At 37.4% G+C, this 27,027-nt stretch overlaps 1 protein-coding gene across 1 annotated transcript in view; it reads right to left on the bottom strand.

The window, feature by feature from the left end:
- Positions 1-27,027, bottom strand: part of LOC126191056 (high affinity cAMP-specific and IBMX-insensitive 3',5'-cyclic phosphodiesterase 8A) — a 1,161,190-nt gene that overhangs the window by 21,749 nt on the left and 1,112,414 nt on the right. The window contains exons 16-17 of the mRNA XM_049931769.1: positions 17,995-18,159; positions 8,494-8,623 (exon numbers count right to left, since the gene is read on the bottom strand). Of these exons, the coding sequence (XP_049787726.1) occupies positions 8,494-8,623; positions 17,995-18,159 (295 nt within the window). The remainder of the gene's footprint in view (positions 1-8,493; positions 8,624-17,994; positions 18,160-27,027) is intronic.

The raw sequence follows: 27,027 nt of genomic DNA, 5'->3' as shown, positions 1-27,027 counted from the left end.
CATCATGGTCGAGAAGTGGGGCTGAGGCAGTTTCAGGTAAGTTTTTACAGTCTGACAATAATTTATGGATTTGTAGTTTTAGCTTGACGATGTCCACTATGGAGAAATGGTAGTTACTTTTATTCTGATGAAGGTTGGGTTATCCTGACTGAAACCTAGATAAATCTAGGTAAACTCTGCAACTGAGGCTGTTGGTTTTTAAATTAAAATTAATATCTGTACAGTTGTGACAAGGCTGTGAAATGTTGAAAATATCATTTCATTTATCTTAAAAGAGCTCATTATTATACGATCGCAGTAGTGTCTACCAACTTACGTTGATCTAATTTGGTTGTGATTAATGATCTAAGCAAGTCCACTCTATGTGTGAGTTCTGAGTGTTCAAATGCTTTTTCCAAGGCCATTAAGGCTTCTGCTGTCCCTTATATGAGAATAATTCATTTTGTCCATGAAAAGTATAATCTAGGAATGTGCCTTTTTGTCTCTCTTCTTCAAAGGACCATCCCATTTCATTGGATCTGGAGCTGGGTTTTCAGCAGCATCCCACAGCTCATCATGGACCAAATGTGCCTTTATGGCAAATTTCCATGTCCAATAGTTTTCATGCTCAGAGCAACTTTTCAACCAATGGAAGTCCAGTTGGGGCTTTACCACTCATTTTTAGGTATGAGTGAGAGAAAAAAATATTAGCAGTCTGAATGAACTGAATGCAAGAACAATCAGGTGGCAAAATACGAATGATCAGCACATGCATAACTTTTGAACCAGCTCTTGATTTCTGCGCACCTTATTTTCACACCTGTATCTGGACCCATAATCTTTTGTTGAGCACTTTTTTAAAATATAATCGTGAAAGCTTTGTGAAACAATGTTTTATTAATTAATCAGTATGTGCATTGTTGTTGTTGTTGTGGTCTTCAGTCCCGAGACTGGTTTGATGCAGCTCTCCGTGCTACTCTATCCTGTGCAAGCTTCTTCATCTCCCAGTACCTACTGCAACCTACATCCTTCTGAATCTGCTTAGTATATTCATCTCTTGGTCACCCCCTATGATTTTTACCCTCCACGCTGCCCTCCAATACTAAATTGGTGATCCCTTGATGCCTCAGAACATGTCCTACCAACCGATCCCTTCTTCTGGTCAAGTTGTGCCACAAACTTCTCTTCTCCCCAATCCTATTCAATACTTCCTCATTAGTTATGTGATCTAACCATCTAATCTTCAGCATTCTTCTGTAGCACCACATTTCGAAAGCTTCTATTCTCTTCTTGTCCAAAATATTTACCGTCCATGTTTCACTTCCATACATGGCTACACTCCATACAAATACTTTCAGAAATGACTTCCTGACACTTAAATCTATACTCGATGTTAACAAATTTCTCTTCTTCAGAAACGCTTTCCTTGCCATTGCCAGTCTACATTTTATATCCTCTCTACTTCGACCATCATCAGTTATTTTGCTCCCCAAATAGCAAAACTCCTTTAGTACTTTAAGTGTCTCATTTCCTAATCTAATACCCTCAACTTCACCCGACTTAATTCGACTACATTCCATTATCCTCGTTTTGCTTTTGTTGATGTTCATCTTATATCCTCCCTTCAAGACACCATCCATTCCGTTCAACTGCTCTTCCAAGTCCTTTGCTGTCTCTGACAGAATTACAATGTCATCGGCGAACCTCAAAGTTTTTATTTCTTCTCCATGGATTTTAATACCTACTCCGAATTTTTCTTTTGTTTCCTTTACTGCTTGCTCAATATACAGATTGAATAACATTGGGGAGAGGCTACAACCCTGTCTTACTCCCTTCCCAACCACTGCTTCCCTTTCATGTCCCTCGACTCTTATAACTGCCATCTAGTTTCTGTACAAATTGTAAATAGCCTTTCGCTCCCTGTATTTTACCCAGGCCACCTTTAGAATTTGAAAGAGAGTATTCCAGTCAACATTGTCAAAAGCTTTCTCTATGTCTACAAATGCTAGAAATGTAGGTTTACCTTTCCTTAATCTTTCTTCTAAGGTAAGTCGTAAGGTCAGTACTGCCTCATGTGTTCCAGTATTTCTACGGAATCCAAACTGATCTGCCCTGATGTCGGCTTCTACTAGTTTTTCCATTCATCTGTAAACGATTCGTGTTAGTATTTTGCAGCTGTGGCTTATTAAACTGATTGTTTGGTAATTTTCACATCTGTCAACACCTGCTTTCTTTGGGATTGGAATTATTATATTCTTCTTGAAGTCTGAGGGTATTTCGCCTGTTTCATACATCTTGTTCACCAGATGGTAGAGTTTTGTCAGGACTGGCTCTCCCAAGGCCGTCAGTAGTTCCAATGGAATGTTGTCTACTCGGGGGGCCTTGTTTCGACTCAGGTCTTTCAGTGCTCTGTCAAACTCTTCACGCAGTATCGTATCTCCCATTTCATCTTCATCTACATCCTCTTCCATTTCCATAATATTGTCCTCAAGAACATTGCCCTTGTATAGACCCTCTATATAATCCTTCCACCTTTCTGCTTTCCCTTCTTTGCTTAGAACTGGGTTTCCACCTGAGCTCTTGATATTCATACAAGTGGTTCTCTTCTCTCGAAAGGTCTCTCTAATTTTCCTGTAGGCAGTATCTATCTTACCCCTCTTGAGATAAGCCTCTACATCCTTACATTTGTCCTCTAGCCATCCCTGCTTAGCCATTTAGCACTTCCTGTCGATCTCATTTTTGAGACGTTTGTATTCCTTTTTGCCTGCTTCATTTACTGCATTTTTATATTTTCTCCTTTCATCAATTAAATTCAATATTTCTTCTGTTACCCAAGGATTTCTACTAGCCCTCGTCTTTTTACCTACTTGATCCTCTGCTGCCTTCACCACTTCATCCCTCAAAGCTACCCATTCTTCTTCTACTGTATTTCTTTCCCCCGTTCCTGTCAATTGTTCCCTTATGCTCTCCCTGAAACTCTGTACAACCTCTGGTTCTTTCAGTTTATCCAGGTCCCATCTCCTTAAATTCCCACCTTTTTGCAGTTTCTTCAGTTTTAACCTGCAGGTCATAACCAATAGACTGTGGTCACAGTCCACATCTGCCCCTGGAAATGTCTTACAATTTAAAACCTGGTTCCTAAATCTCTGTCTTACCATTATATAATATATCTGATACCTATTAGTATCTCCAGGGTTCTTCCATGTATACAACCTTCTATCATGATTCTTAAACCAAGTGTTAGCTATGATGAAGTTGTGCTCTGTGCAAAATTCTACCAGGCGGCTTCCTCTTTCATTTCTTAGCCCCAATCCATATTCACCTACTACGTTTCCTTCTCTCCGTTTTCCTACACTCAAATTCCAGTCACCCATGACTATTAAATTTTTGTCTCCCTTCACTATCTGAATAATTTCTTTTATTTCATCATACATTTCTTCAATTTCTTCATCATCTGCAGAGCTAGTTGGCATATAAACTTGTACTACTGTAGTAGGTGTGGGCTTCGTATCTATCTTGGCCACAATAATGCGTTCACTATGCTGTTTGTAGTAGCTTACCCGCATTCCTATTTTCCTATTCATTATTGAACCTACTCCTGCATTACTCCTATTTGATTTTGTGTTTATAACCCTGTATTCACCTGACCAGAAGTCTTGTTCCTCCTGCCACCGAACTTCACTAATTCCCACTATATCTAACTTTAACCTATCCATTTCCCTTTTTAAATTTTCTAACCTACCTGCCCGATTAAGGGATCTGACATTCCACGCTCCGATCCGTAGAACGCCAGTTTTCTTTCTCCTGATAACGACATCCTCTTGAGTAGTCCCCACCCGGAGATCCGAATGGGGGACTATTTTACCTCCAGAATATTTTACCCAAGAGGATGCCATCATCATTTAATCATACAGTAAAGCTGCATGCCCTTGGGAAAAATTACGGCCGTAGTTTTCCCTTGCTTTCAGCCGTTCGCAGTACCAGCACAGCAAGGCCGTTTTGGTTATTGTTACAAGGCCAGATCAGTCAATCATCCAGACTGTTGCCCTTGCAACTACTGAAAAGGCTGCTGCCCCTCTTCAGGAACCACACGTTTGTCTGGCCTCTCAACAGATACCCCTCCGTTGTGGTTGTACCTACGGTATGGCTATCTGTATCGCTGAGGCACGCAAGCCTCCCCACCAACGGCAAGGTCCATGGTTCATGGGGGGGAGTATGTGCATAACAACAAGTAAATACCCCAGAATGTACAATGACCACCGAGTAACTACAACACAATGAAATAATAATAATAAAAAAAAACCTGTTGATATCTATTCACGTATCTCAACAAATGCCTCCACTGGCAAGTAGCAAACTGTCCTTTCCATACTGTTCAAATTCATATACCACAGAACCCAATACCTGTTGTAGGTTGTTTATATAATGGCTTCCACAGCAAAAATTTAATTTTAAATTTGTGTGTAATTATGAAATTTAAAAATTTAAAATGCTGTCACAATCTTCTCATTAAGTGGTATAATCTTATATTAAATGTCAAAGAGAGGCAGCAGCCTTTTCAGTAGTTGCAGGGGCAACAGTCTGGATGATTGACTGATCTGGCATTGTAACATTAACCAAAACGGCCTTGCTGTGCTGGTACTGCGAACTGCTGAAAGCAAGGGGAAACTACAGCCGTAATTTTTCCCGAGGACATGCAGCTCTACTGTATGATTAAATGATGATGGCGTCCTCTTGGGTAAAATATTCCGGAGGTAAAATAGTCCCCCATTTGGATCTCCGGGCGGGGACTACTCAAGAGGACGTCGTTATCAGGAGAAAGAAAACTGGCGTTCTACGGATCAGAGCGTGGAATGTCAGATCACCTAATCGGGCAGGTAGGTTAGAAAATTTAAAAAGGGAGATGGATAGGTTAAAGTTAGATATAGTGGGAATTAGTGAAGTTCGGTGGCAGGAGGAACAAGACTTTTGGTCAGGTGATTACAGGGTTATAAATACAAAATCAAATAGGGGTAATGCAGGAGTAGGTTTAATAATGAATAAAAAAATAGGAGTGCGGGTTAGCTACTACAAACAGCATAGTGAATGCATTATTGTGGCCACGATAGACACAAAGCCCATGCCTACTACAGTAGTACAAGTTTATATGCCAACTACCTCTGCAGATGATGAAGAAATAGATGAAATGTATGACGAGATAAAAGAAATTATTCAGGTAGTGAAGGGAGACGAAAATTTAATAGTCATGGGTGACTGGAATTCGTCAGTAGGAAAAGGGAGAGAAGGAAACATAGTAGGTGAATATGGATTGGGGGGAAGGAATGAAAGAGGAAGCCGCCTTGTAGAATTTTGCACAGAGCATAACTTAATCATAGCTAACACTTGGTTCAAGAATCATGAAAGGAGGCTGTATACATGGAAGAAGCCTGGAGATACTGACAGGTTTCAGATAGATTATATAATGGTAAGACAGAGATTTAGGAACCAGGTTTTAAATTGTAAGACATTTCCTGGGGCAGATGTAGATTCTGACACCATCTATTGGTTATGAACTGCAGATTGAAACTGAAGAAACTGCAAAAAGGTGGGAATTGAAGGAGATGGGACCTCGATAAACTGAAAGAACCAGAGGTTGTAGAGAGTTTCAGGGAGAGCATTAGGGAACAATTGACAGGAATTGGGGAAAGAAATACAGTAGAAGAAGAATGGGTAGCTCTGAGGGATGAAGTGGTGAAGGCAGCAGAGGATCAAGTAGGTAAAAAGACGCGGGCTAATAGAAATCCTTGGGTAACAGAAGAAATATTGAATTTAATTGATGAAAGGAGAAAATATAAAAATGCAGTAAATGAAGCAGGCAAAAAGGAATACAAACATCTCAAAAATGAAATCGACAGGAAGTGCAAAATGGCTAAGCAGGGATGGCTAGAGGACAAATGTAAGGATGTAGAGGCTTGTCTCACTAGGGGTAAGATAGATACTGCCTACAGGAAAATTAAAGAGACCTTTGGAGAGAAGAGAACCACTTGTATGAATATCAAGAGCTCAGATGGCAACCCAGTTCTAAGCAAAGAAGGGAAAGCAGAAAGGTGGAAGGAGTATATAGAGGGTTTATACAAGGGCGATGTACTTGACGACAATATTATGGAAATGGAAGAGGATGTAGATGAAGATGAAATGGGAGATAAGATACTGCGTGAAGAGTTTGACAGAGCACTGAAAGACCTGAGTCAAAACAAGGCCCCGGGAGTAGACAACATTCCTTTAGAACTACTGATGGCCTCAGGAGAGCCAGTCATGACAAAACTCTACTATCTGGTGAGCACGATGTATGAGACAGGCGAAATACCCTCAGACTTTAAGAAGAATATAATAATTCCAATCCCAAAGAAAGCAGGTGTTGACAGATGTGAAAGTTACCAAACTATCAGTTTAATAAGTCACAGCTGCAAAATACTAACGCGAATTCTTTACAGACGAATGGAAAAACTGGTAGAAGCCGACCTCGGGGAAGATCAGTTTGGATTCCGTAGAAATGTTGGAACACGTGAGGCAATACTGACCTTACGACTTATCTTGGAAGAAAGATTAAGAAAAGGCAAACCTACGTTTCTAGCATTTGTAGACTTAGAGAAAGCTTTTGACAATGTTGACTCGAATACTCTCTTTCAAATTCTGAAGGTGGCAGGGGTAAAATACAGGGAGCGAAAGGCTATTTACAATTTGTACAGAAAACAGATGGCAGTTATAAGAGTCGAGGGGCATGAAAGGGAAGCAGTGGTTGGGAAAGGAGTGAGACAGGGTTGTAGCCTCTCCCCGATGTTATTCAATCTGTATATTGAGCAAGCAGTAAAGGAATCAAAAGAAAAATTCGTAGTAGGTATTAAAATTCATGGAGAAGAAGTAAAAACTTTGAGGTTCGCCGATGACATTGTAATTCTGTCAGAGACAGCAAAGGACTTGGAAGAGCAGTTGAACGGAATGGACAGTGTCTTGAAAAGAGGATATAAGATGAACATCAACAAAAGCAAAACGAGGATGATGGAATGTAGTCAAATTAAGTCGGGTGATGAGGGAATTAGATTAGGAAATGAGACACTTAAAGTAGTAAAGGAGTTTTGCTATTTAGGGAGTAAAATAACCGATGATGGTCGAAGTAGAGAGGATATAAAATGTAGACTGGCAATGGCAAGGAAAGCGTTTGTCAAGAAGAGAAATTTGTTAACATCGAATATAGATTTAGGTGTCAGGAAGTCGTTTCTGAAAGTATTTGTATGGAGTGTAGCCATGTATGGAAGTGAGACATGGACGATAACTAGTTTGGACAAGAAGAGAATAGAAGCTTTCGAAATGTGGTGCTACAGAAGAATGCTGAAGATAAGGTGGGTAGATTACGTAACTAATGAGGAGGTATTGAATAGGATTGGGGAGAAGAGAAGTTTGTGGCACAACTTGACTAGAAGAAGGGATCGGTTGGTAGGACATGTTCTGAGGCATCGAGGGATCACAAATTTAGCATTGGAGGGCAGCGTGGAGGGTAAAAATCGTAGAGGGAGACCAAGAGATCAATACACTAAGCAGATTCAGAAGGATGTAGGTTGCAGTAGGTACTGGGAGATGAAGAAGCTTGCACAGGATAGAGTAGCATGGAGAGCTGCATCAAACCAGTCTCAGGACTGAAGACCACAACAACAACAAATGTTGAACACAATAAGACAAATGTTGCATTTAGGAACTGTCATCCAGTATTTGAGACTGAGAGCACTTAGCAACTTCCCACAAATTTAACACATATTTTCAAATCTTTGCAAATCTTTTTCTTTCTTACACTCCCCTCCCCCCCCCCCCCCCCCCAAAAAAAAAAAAAAAAGAAAAAAAAAAACCATTCTGAAAAGAAAGAATTTTATCTCTTATTACACTTTCACTGTTCATGCAGGCAAACTTCATCATTGGCATGACATTTTAATTTATTACTTCTTTACTACTAATTCTAGTCACAACACAGCTTGCAAAGAGTATCCTCATATACCACTGAATGTACCTGCAAAATTATATCATTGTATGATGCAGAGTTCAGGAGATGTGATGTCATAAACATTGACAGGCATGAGAAACTAGCTTTTGCTTACTCAAACCATATTCATCTAGTGTTTCATAATGAGGGCACTTTGTGACTTACAACAACTTAAGTGTAATTTCAAACCTTTCCTAAACTTTTTCTCAGTTACATGCTTGAAGCCAAGTATTTAACACATCAACTCACTTGTAAAGTAATCAGACATTTGAAGCTGTTTTACACATGGGAATTCAGTTCCTTAAAGATCTGGGGGTTTACTTACTTTCAACTAACGGAAAAAAACTCAGATCTGTAGAAGGCCAAAGGCTGTAAATAATTCTTAAATATATTAGCGAATCTTTTAAATTATAACTGTTAAAATTTACTATTCATAGTCTTCTTGGGAACACTCTTTTTAAGCTATATTAGCAACTTCTTAAACTAAATTATAATGAACTTACCTTCCCATGCTTCAAACATGTCATTGATTATGAAATCCATGAAACCTATTTGTGACTTGGGTATAGAACAAGTAGTTCTGTCAAACATAGGCATCATTACTGGAAGGTTGGCTGCCTTTTCTTCATCAGTCTATGGAAAGAAAAGTAGATCATATCAAACAAAATTTTCAAATTTTATTGAGTTTAATTACTTAAGTTATCAGAAATTAATCATTCATGCCAATTTTAAAAATGAAAATGGAGGCTATAGATAAACATTTAAGAATTATTTCATAGTTCTGTGATTGTCTCCAAGCACAGCATTTTACTTTATTCACCTTTCCATTCAGAAAAAACAGTTTAGCACACACAGAAGTTTATATGGGCATCATAGGTGCAAAAGCAACTCAAGTTGTTAATAACCCCACTGCAACTAGTTACGAATGTTTAACACTGTCTTTGACTCTTAGCAGCCAGATTCATTCTTTATATGATGAATCCACCAGTAAATTATGTAATAATAATTTTTAAATATTCATGTATTGTAAGTTCCAATAATACCTATCTTTCAATTTCAAGTGCTAATTTCAATAACCCCTTTGATAAAAAGGAAGGAAGGAAGATTAGGGTTTAATGTCCCATCAAGTGAGGTCATTAGAGATGGAGCACAAGCTCTGATTGTATCAAGGATGGGGGAGGAAATTGACCATGCCCTTTCCAAGGAACCATCCCAACATTTGCCTGGGAAATCTATATCAGGATGGTTGAATATGGATTTGAATCATCGTCTTCCCAAATCTGAGTCCAGTGTGCTAATGCTGCACCACCTCACTCTGTCTGTTTGATACGATGGATCCAGTGAAGCATCAGGGGACAGGCCAAATTTTGTATGTGAAGTGTTCATTGCTGAGCAACAATTGTACTACTTGATACAGTTTTAGAGTAGCATTTTGTGATATATTTGGCTCCAAATGGTAAATACTACAGTTAAAATTGATGGTATTTAATACAAGCATTCCTGTTAGTTACTCTTTCACAATTTATGTAAGAAAGTTTTATTCCACAAAAGTATATCATATTATTATTGTCTTCTTTCCTTTCTCAGACCTTAGGTCTGGTTAAAAATGGAAAGTGACGCGGACCTTGATCAAGCGTGGCTTCCTTTCAACTGTACGATATATGTTACATTGCATTTAGGAACTTTCGCGTAATTGAACATGTATCAATAATAACAGATTTCTGTAGTTGTATATATAAGTTTGGAATAGCTGTATTGCATTGATGTACTGGTGGATATTATGTGGTATGACACCTGTAGTTGATAGTATAATTGGTATAATGTCAACTTTATCCTAATGCCACATGTCCTTGACTTCCTCAGCCAGTTGGATGTATTTTTCAATTTTTTCTCCTGTTTTCTTTTATATATTTGTTGTATTGGGTACGGATATTTCAATTAGTTGTGTTAATTTCTTCTTTTTATTGGTGAGTATGATGTCAGGTTTGTTATGTGGTGTTGTTTTATCTGTTATAATGGTTCTGTTCCAGTATAATTTGTATTCATCATTCTCCAGTACATTTTGTGGTGCATACTTGTATGTGGGAACGTGTTGTTTTATAAATTTATGTTGTAAGGCAAGGTGTTGATGTATTATTTTTGCTACATTGCCATGTCTTCTGGAGTATTCTGTATTTGCTAGTATTGTACATCTGCTTGTGATGTGATCTACTGTTTCTATTTGTTGTCTGCAAAGTCTGCATTTATCTGTTGTGGTATTGGGATCTTTAAAAATATGCTTGCTGTAATATCTGATGATTATTGTTTGATCCTGTATTGCAATCATGAACCCTTCCATCTCACTGCATATATTGCATTTTCTTAGCCATGTGTTGGATGCGTCTTGATCGATGTGTGGCTGTGTTAGATGATACGGGTGCTTGCCATGTAGTGTTTTCTTTTTCCATTTTACTTTCTTCGTATCTGTTGATATTATGTGATCTAGAGGGTTGTAGAAGTGGTTATGAAATTGCAGTGGTGTAGCCGATGTATTTATATGAGTGATTGCTTTGTGTATTTTGCTAGTTTCTGCTCGTTCTAGAAAGAATTTTCTTAAATTGTCTACCTGTCCATAATGTATTTTTTTTATGTCAATAAATCCCCTTCCTCCTTCCTTTCTGCTTAATGTGAATCTTTCTGCTGCTGAATGTATGTGATGTATTCTATATTTGTGGCATTGTGATCGTGTAAGTGTATTGAGTGCTTCTATGTTACTCCATTTCACTACTCCAAATGAGTAGGTCAATATTGGTATAGGATAAGTATTTATAGCTTTTGTCTTGTTTCTTGCTGCCAATTCTGTTTTCAGTATTTTTGTTAGTCTTTGTCTATATTTTTCTTTTAGTTCTTCTTTAATATTTGTATTATCTATTCCTATTTTTTGTCTGTATCCTAGATATTTATAGGCATCTGTTTTTTCCATCGCTTTTATGCAGTCGCTGTGGTTATCCAATATGTAATCATCTTGTTTAGTGTGTTTTCCCTTGACTATGCTATTTTTCTTACATTTGTCTGTTCCAAAAGCCATATTTATATCATTGCTGAATACTTCTGTTATCTTTAGTAATTGGTTGAGTTGTTGATTTGTTGCTGCCAGTAGTTTTAGATCATCCGTGTATAGCAAATGTGTGATTTTGTGTGGGTATGTTCCAGTAATATTGTATCCATAATTTGTATTATTTAGCATGTTGGATAGTGGGTTCAGAGTAAGGCAGAACCAGAATGGACTTAATGAGTCTCCTTGGTATATTCCACGCTTAATCTGTATTGGCTGTGATGTGATATTATTTGAATTTGTTTGTATATTAAGTGTGGTTTTCCAATTTTTCATTACTATATTTAGGAACTGTATCAATTTAGGATCTACTTTGTATATTTCCAATATTTGTAGTAACCATGAGTGGGGTACACTATCAAAAGCTTTTTGGTAATCAACGTATGCGTAGTGCAGCGACCTTCATTTAGTTTTAGCTTGATATGTCACCTCTGCATCCATTATCAGTTGCTCTTTACATCCTCGTGCTGCTTTGCAACAGCCTTTTTGTTCTTCATTTATAATTTTGTTCTGTGTTGTATGTGTTATTAATTTCTGTGTAATGACTGAAGTTAATATCTTGTATATTGTTGGTAGGCATGTTATGGGGCGATATTTAGCTGGGTTTGCTGTGTCTGCTTGATCTTTAGGTTTCAGATAAGTTATTCCATGTGTAAGTGTATCAGGGAATGTGTATGGGTCTGCAATGTAACTGTTAAATAATTTAGTTAGATGTGAATGTGTTGAGGTGAACTTCTTTAGCCAGAAATTTGGTATTTTATCTTTTCCAGGGGCTTTCCAATTGTGAGTAGAATTAATTGCTTGGGTGACTTCATGTTGCAAAATTATCACTTCAGGCATGTGCGGTATCATCTTGTATGTGTCTGTTTCTGCTTGTATCCATCGTGCATGCCTGTTCTGTTGTACCGGGTTTGACCATATGTTGCTCCAGAAGTGTTCCATGTCTGTTATGCTTGGTGGATTGTCTATTTTAATGTGTGTGTTATCTATTGTCTGGTAAAATTTCTTTTGGTTTGTGTTGAATGTTTGGTTTTGTTTCCTTCTATTTTCACTTTTTTTGTATCTTCTAAGTCGTTTGGCCAATGCTTGTAATTTCTGCTTCTTTTCATCTAATTGCTCTATCGCTTCTTGTTGTGAGATTTTACCTAACCTTTTTCGTTTTTTTCTGACATTTCATTTCTTATAAATTGTGTTAGCTGTCCGATGTCTTTTCTCAGTTTTTCTATTTTGATCTGTAGCCTGTGTTGCCATGCTGGTTTTGTGGGTTTCTTCTGTGAATTGGTTGGTTCTGATCTCTGCCTAGTGTGCATATTTAGTGTAGTGAGTGCTCCTATATAAACCAGTAGTTGTAACTCTTCCATAGTTGTATTTTCATTTATTTTGTTGTGTATGATTGTGTTGATAGTTTTTATTGTTGTTTCGACTTGTGGGTTATTTGGCGGTCTATGCAAGAATGGTCTAATGTCTGTATTTGTGTCTTTGTATTCTATATATGTCAGCTGAAATTTCTCTTCTATATCTAACATGTGTGTCACTTCGTGTTCTATTTGTGCTTGTTCTGGTGGCTGTCTTAAGATTTCGTTTTCCTCTGATTGTTTAATTGATGCGTGTTGGTCTTTGTTTGTTTGCTCTGGGATGTTTGAGTCCATTACTGTATTTTCTTCTTCTTCTTCTGATTGCACATTATTTTGTTCCAGTATTTGTTGTACTTGTTGTTTGATGTTTTCTAATTCTGACTGGGGTATCCTGTTATTTTTGATTATTACACGGATCTGATCAGCTAGTCGTTGTTCTGCTAAAAATTTTAATTCTGGGTATCTGGTAATAAATGTTGTGTATACTTGTGATCTGTATCCAGTTGTGTTGGTTCCTAGGTTTGTTGCTTTGTAATAACAGAACATGAGGTGTCGATTAACTTCATCTGACCATCTCATCCTCTGTCTCTGTTTTCCTTCTAGGGTGGTTGCAGGAAGCATATCCTGCAAAACACCTCTATTTGGATTTAAATCATTTTCCAGTTGGCTAGCAGTGTGGTTACCATTGTGGGCGGGCATAGGGTTCAAGCGTCGTCCCCGACCATGATGGCGCTTGTCTGAGGCTTCTTTAGTTCTGTCCTGAACCAAGTAATCACACTAAAAGGGGGGTTAGCCCTATTAGTGGTTTGTTCTTTTCGTCGCCTTTTACGACTGGCAGAACATACCGGAGGCCTATTCTTTTCCCGGGCCTCCACGGGGTTTAGTATTGTTATTGTTATTATTATTATTATTATTATTATTATTATTATTTCATTTTGAAACTGAAAAAGATAAAAGGAGTTATTGATACAATAATGCTTGATTATTTGTTTTTATACTCTGATAAAGACATTTAATAAGGAACATTTAAATCTCTGAACTGGTAAAATTTTATTTAGAAGATTTTGAACAAAAATTAATTACACGCAGTATATCTTGAGTCTAACTATCAAATCTGTTTTTAGTGAACACATTCTGTTTACAGAAATATAATTGAAAATAATGATGTAAGCAAATCCAGTACATCTTGAACATTTCGTTATAAATTTGAATTTAGTTTATAGAGGAAAACTATACTTTCATTCGATTCCTATGGTAGTTTGAAAACGTCTTCACATTTAATGGAATTCACTTTTTTTGGAAAATTTATGGTAATTCTAGAAGTTCTTGTTCCAGTAACTTCATGTGTCAAAACCTAACTTATATATTTCAATAGAAAGTGCAGCAGTGCCAGTTTCTTTGGCATTTTTTGTTATGTTCAATTCAGTTCCTGTGGATTCTGTTGCTCAGTTGTTTAGGTACACCCACTGTACTTGGATTTCAACATTTTAATGCTTTGCAAACATTGTGAAAACTGCAAAACAGAACAATGAAGAAAAATATATAAGAATATCTACAAAATTAGCATTTCGATTTATTTTCTTAAAAACCTGTGTCTTGCAAATATGATGAATTTTTATCATCTGAATTCACAATAAAAGTATTTGTAATACAGTAGTTCCTTACCAAAAGTTAAATAAAGAAGTTCCAATTATTATTATTATTTCTAGAGAGAACATCTTTAGACAATTTATTTTACAAAATGAATAACTGATACACATATTAAAACGTTTTATAATATTTACAAATGAGTTGGACATTATAGTTACAACATTTCAATAATGATGATTAATTTGGGAAAGGAACTTTACAATCCCTAAGTGAGGTGGTATCGGAATTAGTGATATGATAGAATGATGTACACTAATCATGATGTAATGAATACACCATGTATATGCCAAAAATGATATCTGAAAACACAAAAATATCCCTGTGTTAACCTCAGAGTTACTACACACAGACAGTAAAAAGTAAGTTGTTTTCTGTACAAATCTGCTAACAAAGATCCAGCAAAAATTTGGAAATCTTACACAGATTAGGAATAGAGTCAACAGTCTTAGGGAAACACTGTGATCATCATGTAAAATTGATAGCATCTCTAGAATTAATGTAGAATTAAAAATGTATCCTAGTACTGCTCTTCCAAGAAATTATTAAATCATCTGTAGTCAAAGGTTGGGGGATTCTATTAACAGTATGGACATAAAAACATTAATTTTAAATCAGCATCAGTGTTACAGCAAATGGGTAATTGTTATTCTCTGATATTTATCACTATATAGATGTAAATATTAGCCTAATAGAAAGGGACAAACAACAGGTGTCTAGTATAGCTGTGAAAGCAGAATTAGTGGCAAATTAAAATTGTTCAATTTACCACATGTAAGCACACAAAAGGACATATCTGTTTAGCAACAGGCTATCAGCAACAGAATTAGTTTCAGACAGCTCGTTTTATTCTTTACAAAATAGTTAGGTGTATAGATAGATAGATAGAGAGAGAGAGAGAGAGAGAGAGAGAGAGAGAGAGAGCTTGACTGGCTGGGAATTCCTGAAGAGGGATTATCAGCTACCTGGCAAAAGTCTTTCAATTGGACACCTCTTCAGCAACTTGCATGCCCCTAACCTACTCCAGAAATCCTACCAGGAAAGGCACCTACAGTTAAATGTGAAGTTGGAACATTGTGTCATTTCTGGGGCATTTTCACATCACTGAGAGGTGAAGGTGTGGTTAAAGACAGACTGAAACTAACCAAGATTCAATCCTGTGACCTTTTGGTTTCCTGGCATGTGCTTTACTGCTAGACCATCAAGCTCTACTCTTTGTAAAAAATATACTTTGATTCATTCTACATCCTTTGAGGTTTTTCTTTATAATGGGCTCTAGTAAGAAGACTGAAAGTTTGATGTTTATAACGACTGCATAGAAAATTATCAAGAAAATTCTCATAAAGCATAGGGTACATCTTTCTTTCTTTTATTGTGGGCAAATATCATATCATGCAAAATATTCTCTTTCATAATGTATTCACTCATACATTCATTCATCATATTCCACAGACCCATCAAACAGGAGAAGCTTCAGGGATGTGAAATGAATAACATTAAGGTAATCACCTATGTTCAAACAAAGACTGCACCCTGCTTATCCAATTGTGATACTATGAGATTTGCTCAACTTCACTACACAGCAACATTTTTATAACAGTTTTTTTGAGTTTAGTGAGACTATTTCAAATGTCAAATCAGACTATATGGTTCAAGAAACCCTATCAAGTGTCAAACATCTGTGATGACTTTTTGTGAAATACTGCCAACAATTATACATATTTTAGTAGGCTTGCTCTTCTCCTGCTAGGTCAGCTCATTGATGGTGTGTGTTAATTTTTGGCACTCTTTGAAACTTTAATGCTATGTTGTTACAGTTAGACCAGATTTATGTCACAACGGAAGTATACTAGCCAGTGAATCTTTCCCACAGAACTCATTTTGCAATACTGATAAGCTGGAATACTTCATTTTTGATGTATCCATGCATAATAATTCATTCATCTAGCAGTTTTCATGACTATAAGGAAACTCTGTTCATATGGCATGATACAAGACTAACTGCAAAGGCTGTTTTTCGTGTCACATTTAGTTATTTTGAGAATACCATTATCTATGGCAAAGGAATATGAAATATTTAGGAGGTTTTATGTGATGTTGTCAAAGGCATACTATTAATATTCACCACATAAAGTTTTCCCATCTTTGATTTCTACATTAACTGTAATGTAATGTTTCCCCACATTCTACATCTGATGCACCATCTGCATGGCATGATATGTACTCAAATATATTACCACTATTCTCACGCTTAAATATTCACTGACTTTACAAGACATTCAATTTCCCTGACTGAGAACTCGAGAGACTCCCAACTGGAATAAATTACTGATTAATGTGCGTTTATCATCTACCAAGTACACTTCTATGCTAGTATGTCCAAAATCACAATCAACTTCACTCAGATTAGCAAGTTGTGATAGACAATACTGTAATCCCCTTCACTCACACTAACTTCTGATTATTAGACATTGTGGCCAGATCTAGTTTACATTTAAATTAAAATTCCACTTACTACAACTTACAGCCTTTACATTGCAAGTGTACAGCTTGTATGATTCATAGCAACAGCTTTCATGTGGTGTTTTCATATAACATTTTCTTAAAAGTTTAAACTACAGTACACACTTACATTATTTATATATTAGGAGTGTGCTTCATTTTCAGTACATTAAATTGACATATTTTAAGTGATGATGAGAAACAAAAGTATTAGAGGTGATATTTATGTGGTCTGTTCAAAAAATCCCAGAACATTTGTAATTTCATGCCAATGGTGTGTTGATTTGAAATGCAGTTGGCATCCCTGCACATGCCTGTGTTTAATGTGTAACTGCCAGAAGTTTCATTGTTGTATGACTGTTAATTATTGTTCAGTGCTCTATTAAGTATAATGTTGTGATGCACAGTTTGCAAATTTTGAAATGGCAGAGTTATAGGAGCAACATACCTGCATTTTGCGTTAAAGTCAAGAAAACCTTTACAGAGACACACAAAATGATATAGGAAACTTGATGTTACAAATGGGTCACATGGTTTAAAAATGGACAGATGGAAGTTGAAGATGACTCTCATTCAGAATGCCCTTCGACGTCAGCCGATGATGCTCGTATCAGGAACGTCAACGAAATTGTGGATGCCATTTGAAGACTGACTGTCCAAGAGGTTGCAGGAGATTGTAACATTTTAGTAAGATCATGTAATGGAATCCTGACACTGCATCTTGGAATGGATCATGTTGCTGACAAGTTTCTCCCACGACTCATGAGTCATGTGTGACTGCTGCGCAAAAAATGAAATCACTGTGCTTCCTCATCCTCCATACTCTCCATACCTGGTCCCTCTGGGCGTTTTTCTCTTATTTCCAAAGCTGAAAATCCTGTTGAAAGGATGAAGATTTGCAGTGATAGATGAGCTTCTGCTTGTGGAAGTGGAAATGGCATTGGAAGCAGTGTATTAATTGTGGAGGAGAGCATTTCAAAATCAACCATGCACAATAAGTAAAAGGTAACAGTAGAAAAATTCTGTGGACATAGCTCCAGAATTTTTTGAACAGACCTTTTATAGTACAGTAACAAATTTACTTATCCCATGTGTATGGTATACTAATTTTCAAGGCAGCCTGTTATGGTTTAGTGAGAAAAGGAAGACTAGGATGAAATGTAACCAAACTTGTCACCTTATAAGCAGATACAGAGAACTCAAGAATGACAAGTTACAATCTCCTGATTTTGAGAAAGCCCTACGTTACAGAAAATAATATGAAACAAAGATGAGTCAGTGTGGTGCTGGAATTACTGATTAGTTTTCTTAGAAGTTTTATAAACATTAAATTACATATTTAAAAAGCACCTGAAAAGGAATAAACTGAAAAAAAAATGTACTGCAGCTTAATGAAATCTCCTCACCTGGCTGAAATATTCTTCTGCAATCCTGCGAGCCCACTCAACACAGAGCCTCAGTGGTCTTGCTGGATTGCTCACATCTGCACACTTTATCAGCATGCGTTTTACAACTGCAATATTTTCTGGTGCCGTCAAGAAATTGTTCATATCAGCTGAATCGGAACCCACCTGGTACATAAAATTTTAGCATTATATTATGTATCAAGAACTTAACATAGTTGCTTTGCTAGACAGAATGAAAGTGATTGCATTTTATAAATAAATTGCTTTTAGCTAGGCCTGACTGACCAATATTGCTCAGTGAGATACAACAAAAATTATATCTTTTGTTGATATCGTAGAGGAGGGAGATGTGGAAAGAGAGAGAGAAAAAGGAATATGTACCATAACTTCAGACCTTAAAAGTTCTGTTGGTGTAATTTGCACAGAGTTTCATTTATGTTTACAGAGCTGAACAGGCAAGGATGCAGCTTGAGCTACACTGTTCTGAGTGTAAAATAACTGCAGAATAATTCTTTTTCACTGTATACTTAATTGGAGATGAGTTTTATGTGAGATTTCCAAATGAGAAGTGCTTTAACATATGGAATAGTTTCCTGAACAGAGGCATGTTTTCAACATTTAGCTAATGGGAGATAAAGTCATCAAATATGTAGTAAATTGTATTTACAGAAAATGAAACAAGAGAAAAAGTGTTATGGCACTGCAAGTGTTGGAAGAAGAGATTGATATAAATTGAGCTCATGAAATGAATTACACTCATATGGCATGGAAGTTAATGGATGAATTCCAATTCCTAAATGAACTGATACTGAAAGCAATGACTGCTTTAATAATAATAACAATGATAATACCACTATAAACATTAAACATCACTAGTCTCAGAAACATATGAAAAATTGTTGTTTATGCTGAACTGACAAAATGTAGTACCTCAAGCGCAATAAATCCTGCATGCAAGAAATTTGCTGAAGTTAGTAAATACTGATTACTAGAAGTATATAGCTGTAATGTGATCTCCCAAATTTTCTCACAGTGACTGATTATATTTGTGCTTCCACATATGCAGCAAAGTATTTTTTTCTATTTTATGCATAAAATGGTGAAGCATACAATCATAGATAAACTGTTCTTGAAGTTTCCTTATCCTATGCAAGGATTCCTGGCAGGTTATGTTATCATCAGATTCCACTGAAAAAAATAACTTTTTGTATTTTATGGTAGATTTTCAATGAAAAGCCCAGGTGGTAGACGTTAAATATATAGATATATTAAAGCCAGTAATTGCTAAAGTAAAAGATGACTTGTTGGAATGTGTTTTAATGGCACTTTGAGAAAGGAGGATGATAAATCAGTTTAGGGTCAAAATATGTCAAATTACTCCATCTTGGGCATTGCAGGAGCTCATTTACAAGGAATATTGGAGGGAAGAAGCTTCTCATGAATTTATTATTAAGTATATGGAGAAAGTTAGAAAACTGTGTTTGTGGTGTGTTTACTACATCCTGGAAAGAAAATCATCAAACAAATATTACATGGTTTAAGACTCATACATAGACAAAGAACAGTATTTTGTAAAATCCCTCAGATTTGGGCACTGTTAGTTGGACACAGTTAGAAGAGTTGGTGTGAAATGTTTAAACAATGGAATATGTAGAGTTTAGAAGGGAGAAGTGGATGCCTGTTCTGGGATGGGAGAACAGTGAAGAAAATGAAGACAGTGGGGAAGGCAGAACACTCAGTCAGACCACAGTAACTGGAGGCAGTATTCATGTGTATGTGAGGAGTACTTATGTAAATGTTTGTGTGTTGCATTTTGAAGGAGGACTTTTTTTGTTTGAAAGCTTAAATGTTAAGCAGTCATTTCATTGTACCTGTATACAAATCAATGCCTCCTCTGTGTGGCAAGTGACAATATATTCTTTCTATACTGTTGAACAAAAAGTTTTCCAGTTTATGGTAATGTAGACCATTGACCTAGAGAGTATCACAATAGGAGGTCAGGCATACAGCCCAATTCCCAGAAAAAAGGGGAGAAAGCAATAAATCATTGCATATGTGGTGAGCTGTACAGGGTTATTACAAATGATTGAAGCGATTTCACAGCTCTACAATAACTTTATTATTTGAGATATTTTCACAATGCTTTGCACACATACAAAAACTCAAAAAGTTTTTTTAGGCATTCACAAATGTTCAATATGTGCCCCTTTAGTGATTCAGCAGACATCAAGCCGATAATCAAGTTCCTCCCACACTCGGCGCAGCATGCCCCCGTCAATGAGTTCGAAAGCATTGTTGATGCAAGCTCGCAGTTCTGGCACGTTTCTTGGTAGAGGAGGTTTAAACACTGAATCTTTCACATAACCCCACAGAAAGAAATCGCATGGGGTTAAGTCGGGAGAGCTTGGAGGCCATGACATGAATTGCTGATCATGATCTCCACCACGACCGATCCATCGGTTTTCCAATCTCCTGTTTAAGAAATGCCGAACATCATGATGGAAGTGCGGTGGAGCACCATCCTGTTGAAAGATGAAGTTGCCGCTGTCGGTCTCCAGTTGTGGCATGAGCCAATTTTCCGCGGGCTACGCGTGAAACTTGCCCGCACGCGTTCAACCGTTTCTTCGCTCACTGCAGGCCGACCCGTTGATTTCCCCTTACAGAGGCATCCAGAAGCTTTAAACTGCGCATACCATCACCGAATGGAGTTGGCAGTTGGTGGATCTTTGTTGAACTTCGTCCTGAAGTGTCGTTGCACTGTTATGACTGACTGATGTGAGTGCATTTCAAGCACGACATACGCTTTCTCGGCTCCTGTCACCATTTTGTCTCACTGCGCTCTCGAGCGCTCTGACAGAAGAAACCTGAAGTGCGGCTTCAGCCGAACTAAACTTTATGAGTTTTTCTACGTATCTGTAGTGTGTCGTGACCATATGTCAATGAATGGAGCTACAGTGAATTTATGAAATCGCTTCAATCAATTGTAATAGCCCTGTAAGTAGGAACTAACCAAAGAAGGGTGTGAACTGGTGTCCTGGACAATTACTGCCACAAGGGAAGGTGAAGGAAGAACAATTTATGCAATACGAGCAGGCAAGCTAATGCATTTACCTTTGTTTGTTCCACTGTTCATAATGAGCCAGTCCATGATTGCTAAATCCAGGAAATACTATTTCAGTTGTGGATTATGACTGGCACTGTGTCAGTAAGGCTAACTGTAAATGGAATAAGTTGAAGAAAGAAGTGGCTAATCAATCTGATGTTGGGTGAATGGGGTGGTAGCAGTGAAGATTGGTAGAGAAGGATTTACATGGAAGATTAGTGTTTCTGTTAGTAAGAATTTGACAAAAAATTGTATGAGGGATATTCAGAAAGTAAGGTCCAATAGGTTGCAAAGTGGAAACGGCAGTGAAAATCTGATGAAACTTTCCACTGACGTCTTGGTCAGTGTCTCTAGTATGCCTGTGAATCTTGTCACGTCACTCTTTTCAGTTCTGAGCACACACTGAGCATGTAAAGATGCCTATAGCAGTAGTGTCTCCTGCCAAGTATGTCTGCCCGCTGCGAGGTTTAGCTTAAATTTATGCAATCCCATGTACCTGTCATGCATTTCCTTCTTCATGAAAATTCTTGGCCACACAACACAGGGGCAATGAGGAAGCCCTTGCAGAATTTTCGATGGGAATTGTTTGACCATGCACCATACAGCCCAGAACTAGCACTGGCTCACGTTCATCTCTGTTCACATGAACCCCTGGCTCTGATGATAACATTTTGGCAAAAGCAACAAACTGCAGGCCAGTGTAGAGAAGTGGCGGAACACACAGGCAACTGTCTTCTATGATGAGGGTATTGGAAAGTTGGTACAATGCTACAACAAATGTTTAAGATGGAGCACCAGCTATGCAGAGAAGTAGCTGCAAGATGTAGCAAGCTGTTGCAAATAGAACATTTTTGATTTTCATTGTGATTTACATTTTGAGGCTGAATGGACCATACTTTCTCAATAGCCCTCATATTTTTGGAACTGACCTTATAACCAGGGTCAGCCTCATTTCTGATTGGAGTGAACTTTTCATTTAAACTCAGACCACAAGAGAGTTTTATATTTTGTAACCATAAGAAATGGGGAAGGCCATAGTTGCCAGTAGTAAACAAGTAATTTGGGAGGAAAGAAGAAGAAGAAGAAGCAAAGCTGACAGAAGAACAATTGGGATGCCTAGATATAGAAACTCAAAATGGAATAAAATGTTACATTCAGAGTATTCTGACATGTTGACCCCCAAGTTATGGGTTGATACATTGCTGGAGTATAATATTGTATTGACTGATATAATTCCAATAAAAATGCTCCACCCCTCATCACCCCCCACCCCCACCCCCACACTGCTTGCCCCTATAGGCTAGACCCTTCTAGAATGAAGGTGTTAAAGGAATTGACAGGCAACAAGTTGGAAAAAGGAATCATTTGTCCATCAAAATCTCCTTATGCATCACCACTGTTTCTGGTACCCAACTGAATGGAGAACATAGAGTTGTCACTGATTATAGGGAACTGAATAAGAAGATTGTTTTGCATTCTGTATCTCTACTGGACATTCATTCATGTTTTGGGTGGTTTCATGGAACAAAGGTATTCACCATATTAGATCTGAATAAGGCTTAAAATCAGAGTCTCCTTCCTAAAAGTTGAAAACCAGTTACTGCATTCATGATGAACTGGGTATTTTTGAACTCAATCAAGTCCCTTTTGGGTTACCCACTGGTGTGGCAATACTTTCTCAGTTGATCGATAGTATATTTGCAGACATTAAGTTTCAATTTGTGTATCACCGTCTCAATGATTTAATGTTTTAATGGTCAACCCAGCCAAGTTTAAATCTGCATGTGTCAATGAGATTCTTGGGACACATTGCCATGATGGAGCATATAACCTTAGTGTTCAAGCTATTGGTCAGTTTCTGACCTCCAGGAACTTAAAGGTGGTAGCTCAGTTCATCAGAATGATGAACTACTTCTGTACATTAATATCAGAGTTTGCTGATTGAATGAATTGCACAGAAAGGGGTGAAGGTATCAACTGGTTTCTCATAAGAAGCATCCTTCATGGTGCTGAAGCAGGCTTTAATGATATCTCAAGTTCTGGTTCATCCTGATTTCAATCAGCCATTTATCTAGCAAACTAATGTCTCAGCATTTGGAATAAGGGATGTTTTACTACAGGAAAAAGAGGAAGGAAGGAGATTGATTGCCTATGCTTCTAGAGCTTGAAAAGGGGTATTCTATGTAGGAGTTAGAAGTGTTCTAACTCCATGTTATTCAGAGTGGAGAGATTTAAATGCTATTTGGATCACATGCAATTTAAAATGGAAACAGATAACCAAGTGTTGACTTGGGTCCTTGACCATCCACATAAGACTGGAAGAATTGGGCATTGGTCTACTAGAAGATTGGCATTTCAGTTTAAGGTGTGAAGTATTAAAGGGTCAAATAGCTCCTGCTATTCAAATACATCCAGGACTTTTAAAATGAGGGCCAAAATCATGAAATATTTCATCTGGAAGCATACAGATAAAGATATAAAGTTATGATTAGGCAACTGTAATGTGTGTGTGTGTGTGTGTGTGTGTGTGTGTGTGTGTGTGTGTGTGTGTGTGTGTGTGTGTGTGTGTGTGATATGCAAGCCAGATAAAACACTAAGGTGGGGTGGTTAGTGTCCAAGCTGGTAGATTCCCCTTTTCAGGAAAAATTCATTGATTTTGAGGGCTCCTTCCAAGGAATAAGGTGGGGAACCACTATATTCTGATTTTTGTGAGGACACCTCTAAATGGTTCACCTGGCTTCACCATACAAAGATTGCTACCAAACACACTGCAGTGTCTAACCTACAGCATATATTTAGTATTTTTGCTCCTCCCCAGGAGATTATAAGAGATAACACAAGCTGCTTTACTTCAAGGGACTTTAAACATTTATGGGAATCCAAAATCACACAACTATCTCTCATTATTATTATTATTATTGTTATTATTATTATTGCACAAGCTACCAGTATGTATCACACTCTGACAAAGATGGCTCAGGGGATCTGTTTTAGGTGGCCTGCTTACACCAACTCAACCCTTGCTGTCAATATTTTAGAACAATGTCATCAGCTTTCTTCAATGCTAATTTAGAAAACTTTTACTCTCACAACACTCCTTCAGTTTGGTACTAAGAACCCTCTGAGGATTAACACAAATGAAATAGCTAGAATGTCAACATGTTTACAGGATGAAAATTATGGCTGCCATAGAAAGGTACATCTGCAGATCATCAACAATCTCCATCAGCATGCTTCTCATCAAGCCCCACTACCATTAACCCTCAGTGTGATTCCATGTAGATTTTGCAACACCATTTATGAATCCCATAAAGTTAATAGTAGAAGAAACACTCTCCAATATTCCAAACATTGCTGAAGTCATGCTCTGAGCATTAAGCAAAATTCTATGATCAAGGGATCACCGTGTACAATGATGGATAATGGTCATTATTTCATGGCACTGTACATTTTATATCTGCTCCACTCTACCTCCACAGCTAAGAGACGGCAGAGGAAATTGTGTGCACACTTAAACAGCAAATGATCAAATTGGTGGAGGAAGTACCAACAGAAGCAGTTCTGAATCTATTCATCAATATATATTGAATATAATAGAGGGAAACATTCCACGTGGGAAAAATATATCTAAAAACAAAGATGATGTGACTTACCAAGCAAAAGCTTTCTGCTCCCGGGATTGGAATGACTTCTTGCCCTCTCCCTTAAAACCCACATCCTTTCGTCTTTCCCTCTCCTTCCCTCTTTCCTGATGAAGCAACTATTGGTTGCGAAAGCTTGAATTTTGTGTGTATGTTTGTATTTGTTTGTGTGTCTATCAACATGCCAGCGCTTTTGCTTGGTAAGTCACATCATCTTTGTTTTTAGAGACATCAATATATATTGTATCATGCCAGTTAAAAGCCCATCAAGGTACTCCACAAGAGAGTATCACAAACATTAAGGTACCTTCCACATTGCTAGTCAGTGCCACTCAAGCTCACAGAGTTTCTTAATCCTGATCTTGTTTTCTGTGTGAGCATACAAATGAAAAAGAAATTATCTGGCTGTGTATTACCAAAGACGGAAGTCACAGACAGCAAATTGATGTAAACCTTAGCTATCTAGGATGGTGTCAAAAATAAGCTCTGCCCATAGAAACCAGCCACTCCTCTGCCATCTCCTTGTGAGGGCTGTAGGAAGCTTGGCCACAGCACACAAAAGGGGAGGTTGGGAGGTGAGGGGTAGGAGGAGAGATGGCCTCACTTCAACTGAGAACAACACCCCATGGTTGATGCACAATAATGTGTTCATGTCGCTAACAAGAGAAGTATTTGGGTAGTCCTCACATGACTGTGGTCAAACTACCCAAACTTCATTCACACATTCTACCAACACACTGGGGTCACAACTGTTTAGACTGCTTATAGCTCCATATGCCATTCATAGTGGGAAGGAATCTGGTGTCTCATAATTATATCAAAATGACTTATAAAGAGATTTGTTGATACTCACAGAGACAGTTACCCGTGAGTAGCTGCAATATCAGATCAAGGATTATTTGTTACCAATCTGTTTCTGCTTTAAGGTGTAGACACTGAGCAGTCAGCAGATACAGTCCATCTACTGGTTGACAACAAATGAATTAATGGAATGTAGAGTGGACATCCACACAGACTGATGGTTAACTTACATCAGCATAGCTTAACCACTTAACACTGCATTCTATCAGTTCAGCATAGCTACTGTTTATGAAATAGCCTATGGGGTGGTTATTCCAGCTTTTCAGCGATTTGTAATTTTTGTGATTTTATTAATGTTGTGTGTTGTGTCAGTCCTGGCAGAAAATAACAAAAGAATACATTTCCCTCAATTTTTTTTTAATATGACACATTCTGCATTTATTTTCACTTCATCATCCTCTTCCCTACATGAATTATTTGCAAATTCTTTAAATTCCCAGCCCTCATGATTGTGGATTCTACACTTCCTACAAACTTGCCTCCATCAACTTCATCATTCCACCCAGCTTCCAATCCAAGTCATTTGTAGTTTCCAAGCCAACTCATACCTAGCCCTATGCCTAAAGGCTTTCCATATCCTACCTCAAAACAACTTTAATGAGTTACCAGTAACAGACAGACAGATACACACTAATGTTATTAATTCCTCCCTGTTATTACTTATACAAGAACTTTTTCCTCTCTTTCTATTCTGTACTTTTGTTTCCTCTTCCCTCTACTGGGTACACTTAGCCTAAATCCCATGTTTCCCTACCCCCAATCCTCTCACATTACACTCAGCCCAGTATATTAACTCATCAATCCTATTGTCATCTCAAGCCATACACCACCAAAAAACCACTATACCTCTCCTCTCCTAATTTTTTCTCTCCCAGCACAGTTCCACTTGTTTCACTGTGGTGCTTTGTTTCACCTTCAGTTTCATTAGTGATAAGTTTTAATTTTTTATTTCTACTTTACTGCACTTTTCATAATTTAGAAGGACATAAATTTGTTATCTTTTCTCATATTTTAAAACACTGCCTACAGTTAAAAACATCTGTCAGATGAGAATCTTTTCCTGTTGCCAGTTGAAAAGTACCAATACATATAAGGATAAGTATGACATGAAATGTTGATCTCAGGTGTCAGGCTGCCACATTTATAGGCTTATATAAATTTTTTAGCAATATTATTTCATTTATCTGGTCTTTTAGACTCAATTTACTATACTAACTTACATTCTGGTATTAATTTCATTTCAACCTTAGAAAGCATACAAATATCTGTACACTGGTTGGACTGTTACTAATCAGAATGACAAACAGTTCTTGTTTTGTAACTCCAGAATACCTTTTAGGAGAAGTGAAACCAGCTTTTCATTAGAATTTATGGAATAAACTGATGCAAATGTTAGGGACATTCTCCAAATAATAATCTTCATAATAT

The sequence above is a fragment of the Schistocerca cancellata genome, chromosome 6 (genome assembly GCF_023864275.1).
Source record: "Schistocerca cancellata isolate TAMUIC-IGC-003103 chromosome 6, iqSchCanc2.1, whole genome shotgun sequence".
NCBI classification, from domain to species: Eukaryota; Metazoa; Arthropoda; class Insecta; order Orthoptera; family Acrididae; genus Schistocerca; species Schistocerca cancellata.
The sequence above is the reverse complement of the archived record's forward strand: the minus strand, read 5'-3'. Positions and strand labels throughout refer to the sequence as shown.